Source organism: Poecilia latipinna, unplaced genomic scaffold, assembly GCF_001443285.1.
Source record: "Poecilia latipinna isolate Pla-1442-1.1 unplaced genomic scaffold, P_latipinna-1.0 Scaffold814, whole genome shotgun sequence".
NCBI lineage: Eukaryota > Metazoa > Chordata > Actinopteri > Cyprinodontiformes > Poeciliidae > Poecilia > Poecilia latipinna.
Genome location: NW_015113430.1, coordinates 113,248 through 120,971, shown reverse-complemented (window position 1 = coordinate 120,971; position 7,724 = coordinate 113,248). Strand labels below are relative to the sequence as shown.

Genomic DNA, 7,724 nt, shown 5'->3' with positions numbered 1-7,724 from the left:
ATCACTCAAGGCCGTTTTAGATGGCAATGGCTGTGGGTAGGAAGGGTCGGTTGTAGCGATTCGTTGCACAGATCGTTTTTCAGGCAACAATAAGATTGGCTATTATGACAATTTTTAGATCAGGATGTTTGAAAAATTTCAGTACACTTCATGGTTTTACACTATTTAAGAGATTTCTTGATTCTGCAAAACAAATGTTTTTTTGTTTTTTTTTAAACACATTTTCTACATAATCAAGTAAACATCTTCTGTTCCACACGTTGAGCTGTTCTGTTTAAACCTCTGGATATAGAATAAACTTCTTGGACGTGTGGAGTTCTAGAACTTTCCACACTAACATTGCACTGCATGACGGCCGTGCAGCAGGAAGTACATAAAGTGAAAATGTATTCGATCAAATGTGTGTAAAACTTTGTCAATATTACGTTAATGTCGAAAAAACATAATTTTGTAATTGCGGTGCTTCCATTCAATTAGAAAAGTAAAATTACACAGAATAAGTTTATGATAGTTTATTTAAAAATGCTCACCCTCTAGCTACTTCCCGTGATTTTCTTCTTCATGGTTTGCACCAGTGAGTACATCCGGTTGTTGATCATGTGACTCGTGTGATGAGAATTTTTTTTCCCTGTCATTTTGGTGAATTTTATTTTTAATTTTCATGTTTTTATTGAGCCAATTCATTGTCAAAAAGCCAAATTGCACAAATATGCTCAATGGAAACGCAGCTGTCTGCTTATTGTGTTGTATACAGTATCCTGGCCTGGGTGTAGCTAATGAAACAGGATTTAATTTTCACATTTTCACACAGGTCTCAGTTGGCTTGGATAGGCATTCTCAATAAAATAAATAACTTGAAATTTTACTATAAACAGTAAACTATATGTGGGTAACATAATCAAAAGTATAAAAAAACTCAATGTTTTGTTTTCACTTTCCATCTTTATGAATCTTCCTCAAACACATCATACAAAAAAAATTCATTTTCATCTACATATTTATTTCAACTTGTCCCAGATGTTATTTCTTCAATGAAGTGCATCAAAATGTTCTGCTAAAGACACGTCTCACTCTTCCAACCTTTCCCCCCAACCAGACGCTGGATGCTTCCACGTGGAGCAGCCGCTGTCCAAACATGACACAGATGTAAAATTGAATTTAATGAGATGGCTGAAAGGCTATTGGCAAATCGATGAAGAGTCAACTCGATCCTTGTCACCAGGTCACATGACAGTTTGGTCTGAAGCATCACAGCTCCTTCTTACGACATGATACTGTGAAGACATTAGTGATAAATACCATGTTGATGACAGCGTTTAGCGTCTTTGATAAATTTATAAGCGTCTCGAGAGGAGAGGCGCTGAATGGGTCGATAGCAAGTAGCTGCTGGGCATATCCTCCCGTCCCTTGGCCCCCAAAACCCCGGCCCCCCAAATCCATCACTTCTACCACCACGCGGCGTGTTCGCACGAACAGCGTTGTGTTTAGACATGGAAATCAAAAGGAAAAACAAACAAAAACTCATCTGGAAGGACATAGAAACGCATTAAAGTAGAAACGCAGTGGATAAAAAGAAACTTAAAAAGATAAATGAATGTTGCTGACAGTTGGGAGAAAATCAAATTTCTTTGATCAGGATGGCTTCCACATCAGCAAACACCTGGAGGGACAGGAAACAGAAGGGCGGGGCTTAGTTTCACTTTGTGGTTCAATTCCACATTTTTGTCACATTACAAGAGCAAACTTCAAGTTGAAGTGGAAAATTAATGATGTGTGATTTTCAAATTTGGTTTACTGTACATGTAAAAATCTGAAGAGTGTGGCATACCTCTAAATCAGGGTTCCTCAAACTTTTCCAGGCTAAGGACCATTTAACACATTTAACAAACACACACGGACCACCTAACTGGAAAATACCCCCACAATAACAACATCTTAATAAATATAACCTGAAATAACAATTTTAGTCTCAAGTCACTTATTGTCGTCTTTGTTTATCCTAATGAGAAAGTTAATAGAAGATGGCCACGACAAACCATGGACAAGTCGACTCGGGGGGTTTCGAGTCATTTACAGACTCTGAAAGTGTGGATTCTAAACTTTCCAATGATAGCAAATCAAAGAAACGAAGTTGTTCTTTACCACAGCTGCTGTGTGCATTAAGAATATTTAAGGTAATTGTAATTTAGAAACATAACAAAGAAGAAAAATAGGCTTGAGTTGCGCTGGCAGAAACAAAAAAAACAGCTGTTGATGTGTGAGCAGAGCACTATCAACAAGCAAAGTTGTAAAAAACAAACAACATTGTAAAAAACAAACAACAGTTCTCATTAACCAAGTCTGGAGTCCTACAGTTTATGGCAAAGAACTGTTCAAAAGAATTGAATCACTAGTGAACACAACACAACACTGAGCAGATATCACTTGGCTTCATCTGGTCATATTGCTAATTCTGGTATTGTTTTCTTTCCACCGGTATCTTCAGTTTTTGTTTTTGAGTGATACAGTTTTATCCATTATCATTTTTTAAAACAATCTTTCGTTAAGCTAACTTTGAGCTTTACCAAAGATTAAGCTCAGTTCTTAATCTTGAGCTTACGATTTGAGCTCAAGTCATTGTAAATAAACTGTTGTTTACATGCAGTACCTTGCGGGCCACTAGGGGGCGCCTGCGGATCGCGGTTAGAGAAGGACTGTTCTGAATTTTTGAAATCCCAAAGGCAGGGGTGACCAAAGTCGATCCTCGAGGGCCAGTATCCTGCACGTTTTAGTTCTCTCCCTGGTTGAAGTAACAAACTTTTCAGCTTGTCAATGATCCTCTTAGGGCTTCTAACAAGCCATCATTTGATCCAGGTGCGTTAAACCAGGGAGAGAACTAAAACATGCAGGATGCCGGCCCTCAAGGACCGACTATGGGCACCCCTGCCCAAAGGGCTTCAGAGGTCACCTAATTGAGATGATTGTTAAAGAACCAGAATGATGGAGGAAGCAGATAAGTCAGGCAGGAGTTCCTCTACCTGCTGTTCTTTTCACTACAAAACAAAACAAAATCATATCTAAAATTATCACAAGTCTGGATAGCATTAGTCAGAGAAGCAGAAGCAGGAGAGGGGAACATGGTAACTGTGAAAGAGCTGTAGAGGAGTATTTATTTATTTAAAGGATAACCATCTGTGATGCAGCATCTCATTGTTGAGAGAAAACATCCAAGGTCTAGTCAAGAACTCTACAAATCTGGCCTTTATGAAGGTACGGAAAGAAGAAACCTGTAAAAAGTTTTGTTAGATGCTCACAATACAAAGGCTAAATACAAAGGCATGCCACACTTTTCAGATTTTTATTTGCGGAAAATGTTGAAAACCTGGAATCAGTTTTCTTCATGTCATCTCCTTCCTTAAACAAAGTCCCAAGTCATTTTTTTGTCAAGACAAAAATGCTTTTGACAAAAAAACCACTTAAGCCCATTATTTTAGGAAAGTGACGGTAGGTTTTATGGTTTGAATAGTCAAAAAAGACAAAACGTGGAAATGTTTCAGCTGGCTTTAAGGATGGCGAAAAAGAGAAGCGACAACCCGTATTGAAGCGCGGTGTTTCCTCACCTCATCCACGGAGCGGGAGGCGTCGATGGTGTACACCTTGCCATGTTTCTGGTATTGCTCGATGATTGGTCGCGTAGAGTTCAGGTAGGTTTGGATTCTGCGTAAGAAGAAGAAGAAGAAACGGTAGCTGGTAATTGGGGTCGGGCCGCACAGGGGACTCGAAAGAGACGTAAATCAGGCCAGCGACATACGCAGGTATCCAGTCGGCCAGTTAAATAGGCCAGAGCAATCAGACACGCTGGATTTTAGTTGGACTTCTTCACAAAGAAACCAATCAAACAAGCATGCACTCAGCAGACATGTCACCTTTTCTCCAGGCTCTCTCTGTTGTCATCTGTCCGTCCGCTGCTCTTCCCTCTTTCTAAACATCTGTCGATGCAAACCTGTGTGCATATCACATCTTCATATTTTATGTGTTGGACTAAAATAAACCGGATGGGGGTTCAGATGCCCCGTTCAGTGGCGTACCTCGTTGCTGCAGTCAAAGAAAAGCACAAACTTGACGTCTGCTTTGCCCTCCATGTGCCGGTTCCAGCCCTGCAGGTTGTCCTCGTTACGAGGGAAGCCATCGATTAGGAAACAGTTCTTGGTCTGGTCTTTGGTCATCGTCTCTGTCATGGACTAAACGTGGGGGTAAACCACAAAAATGGCAACAGCTGCACGTTACAAAATGTGCGCAAAATTTTGTAAACATGTCCCTAATGTCGCAGAAACACAACTTTGCAATTGCGATGTTTCCATTAAATAAGAAACATGACTAAAATCCCAAGATAAGATTGTTCATGCAACAAGTTGTTAAAAAACGCGCCACCTTCCTCCAGCTACTTCCTGTCGTCTTCTTCATGGTTTGCTCCAGTGGTAATATTCAGTTGTTGATCATGTGACTCCTGTGATACGAAAAAAGTGTTTCCGTTGCAGATTTGTGAAATACACCCATTTCAATATGGCCAATATCAGCGTGTTTTCATTGAGCAAATTTACTTTAAATGTTAAATTGTGCAATTATATGGTCAAAAGACACACAGTTGTAGACGCATAGACTTAAGTTGTGTAAATATTAAGGCGTACAGTAATCAGACCTGGGTGTGGCTAGTTACATGGAATTTTCTTTTAAGATTATCACACAAGTTTGGGTTGGTTTGTGCACCTTTTCCGAGTGGAACAAATAAAATAATTTGAAAATTGTACTATACACAGTAAAATGCATGTGGGTATCATAACCAAAATACGATGAATAAAGCACATTTATTTTCGAAATGTCAAATTTTGCCATTATACGGTGAATGGAAACACAGTAGGTTTGCATGACTGGTACAAACAAAGTTGGAGTGGCTCACAGAGCAGCTGTGAAAACCTTCTACAGAACAACAGATGTTCATGAAAAGAAGCAGAACAAACAACCTCTTGGCAATCTTGGAGCAGCTGCAGGAATGTTTATTATGGCACACTGACTTTCTTTCATTGCACTAATAAAAATAACATTTTGAAATAAACTCTGTTGAGTCATCTCCCCAACCTCCTTAAGGGCTTGAACTGCTTTGTGTTTTTACCAGATTGAGCCCGTCCGACTCAAACTGAGTGGAGCGCTCCGTCTGGCAGGCCGGCTCTGATTGGCTGAGCCCTCCTTCGCTGTTTTCACCTAAACCGCTGTCAGTTTTCCATCTTTCCAGGTATGATGGTGGGTTAAAACCATGTGTGATGCAGGTCTGAGCATGACAGGATGTGGGGAAGTTTGGAAGAACATTAACTTCTGCCATGCTGTTGAAGTGTATGTCACTTTTAATGCACCTCTGCTTGAACAGTGCGCGTATACTGGGATCAGTGGTGTGAGTTTCACTGTATTCTGCTGCGTCTCTCTAAGCATGAAATAATCATTCAGATTTTTGGAGTCTTTTTTTCACAGGTGACTGAAAGCCATATGTAGTTATCTAGTTTTTGAAAAGTAATTTTGTTTAAATTTGCTTTGTGTTTTTCTATCATTTGAAGCACTTTGGGATTTCTATCTTGAAAGGTGATACATCAATAAAGTTTTATGTCAATAAAGTTTTACTCCATTGACCAGACACATTTGTCTGTGGTCTGATGTATAAGTACACAGTACAAAAGAAAAAAAAATAATTAAAAAAAAATGTGACTGAAAAAAGAAAATTAATTTTCATTTGAAAACCACTGAAAAAAAGAAATGGGTCTCTGTGTCACAACGAATTAGTACACCAGAGAAAAGGTTATGGATTACTAGTCCGAAGTTCTTAGGAACTCTAATCAGCTCAAACAATTTAAAAATAAAATTTAAAAAAAGTCTTCAGTCATATTTATAAAAAAAAAAAAAAAACCTCAAAGGGAGTACCACTAATTTAGCCACCACATTTCGAGATTAATCTAAAAAAAAAAAAAAAAAAAAAAATCACAAAAATGTAAAGCTTCAAAAGTTTTAAATTTTCAACTTTTGAAACTCAGGAGTTTTTTGGTGAGAATGTACCTCTTTTGTTTTGCTATCTGCAATGGCCCTAATATTCTGTCATAGTTCTATCAGTCACACTAAATTAAGAAAAAAAAAGAAAAAAAAAAGAAGAAAAGTGTTTGTTCCTGCATTAATAAAACTGATCGACTAAAGATAAGCCTGGCCCTGACGAAGCGTTTATAACCAGCTAAGCTGAAGTTGAATGCAGAACCTGGACCTGATGCGTACCTGTCTGAGTAAGCTGATGGTGATCTCCACCGGGACGATTTTGCCTTCTTTGATATAGTTATCGATGAGCTGTCCAAACTCAGACCCTTCTCTACCTCGCTCTGCCCTCAGCAAATCTCCAGCTGACAAATGAGTGTAGTTGAAGGCCTGAAACACACACAGACAAACACACACACATAGAGAAAACATTTGAATTTTCATATGATCAACTGATCTTCAGTGTTACATGATGAATGCATCCATTTCTTCCTCCGTTTTTATCCAAACAAACGATGACTGCTTTATCAGACTGTAAGTGTGCAGCTTGGAAAAAGTTGGCTGTTTGTGCCCTGAATGAAAGGAGCTTCTGTCATTCAGATCTGACTGCTGCTCTGGCAACGTGGCAGCCAACACCCAATCACGCTGGTTCAAAGTCTCCATCATAAACCCTCGCTACCAAACGTCTAGCATGTATGCCACTTGGGAATGCTTTAGCAAGAAACCAGTTTTACAGTTAAACACAAACAGTCGGAGAACAGGAAGAAAGATACTATGCTAACAGATGGAAACTGGTTTTTCTTCAATAACCGGTTTGTAAACAAAGTCCTCTTGAAGGTGATATGCTCGCGTTATTGAAAATAGCATGAGATATGATTCTATTGAATATCTGGCTGCTCTTTAATTCATTTTACATTTCATTTTGGGGTTATTTTGGAGCAGAACAAAATTAGAATCTAATGAGTTAGGATCTAATAAATCCCAGCAATACAACACCTGATTGGAGGACTGAACTGAATGGTTGTAAAAAAAAGAGTGTGAAGGGGCTCGTGAGCAAAAGCCAGAGGAAGGCAAAAAGTGACGGTGCTGTCCCGGAGACACTGCTATGGATGGAATACCGTCTCTGCTTCCCGGATACTGAACCGTTAGCATGTCAGGACAGCCGTCAGACAGTCATACAGCAATAGTCAGAGGACTCAACAGCTTTGATGCAAGACTGACTTCTACAGGAAATTCTTACACAGCATCACCAGTACTTCCATGAAACGAGTTGCGACCTTTGGGACAGATAAACTGTTTTTTTTTTTAACTGAATTGGGATTTCTGAGACATAAATCGATTGGCATCAATAATCTGTGAAACACGGTGGAGGCAGTATCATGAAAGTTTGAATTCACTTTCTATTAACATCTAACAGGTGCCTGGTTAGCTTTTTTTTAATTATTATTCCTTCTGGATAATAACCACACAGCAGCAGCAGAGTCTCCCCTCTGGATATCATGAAGCAAAAAACGTAAAAATAGCCACAGAGAAATATTTGAAAAAGGATTACCAAAGACAATTTTGACACTAAAGCTCGCTAGTAGCTAGCCAGCCAATAAGGTAACCCCTTCAGTGGTGGAGAAAGTACTCAATAAATGTACTTAAGTAAAAGTACAAATACACAGGCAAAAATGTAC

At 39.0% G+C, this 7,724-nt stretch overlaps 1 protein-coding gene across 1 annotated transcript in view; it reads right to left on the bottom strand.

Moving 5' to 3' along the window:
- Positions 1 to 213: 213 nt before the first annotated feature.
- Positions 214 to 7,724, bottom strand: part of cmpk (cytidylate kinase) — a 16,647-nt gene continuing 9,136 nt past the window's right edge. Inside the window, exons 2-6 of the mRNA XM_015047211.1 lie at positions 6,289 to 6,435; positions 4,068 to 4,220; positions 3,906 to 3,982; positions 3,600 to 3,696; positions 214 to 1,660 (exon numbers count right to left, since the gene is read on the bottom strand). Coding sequence (XP_014902697.1) covers positions 1,619 to 1,660; positions 3,600 to 3,696; positions 3,906 to 3,982; positions 4,068 to 4,220; positions 6,289 to 6,435 — 516 coding nt within the window. The 3' untranslated portion in view covers positions 214 to 1,618. The remainder of the gene's footprint in view (positions 1,661 to 3,599; positions 3,697 to 3,905; positions 3,983 to 4,067; positions 4,221 to 6,288; positions 6,436 to 7,724) is intronic.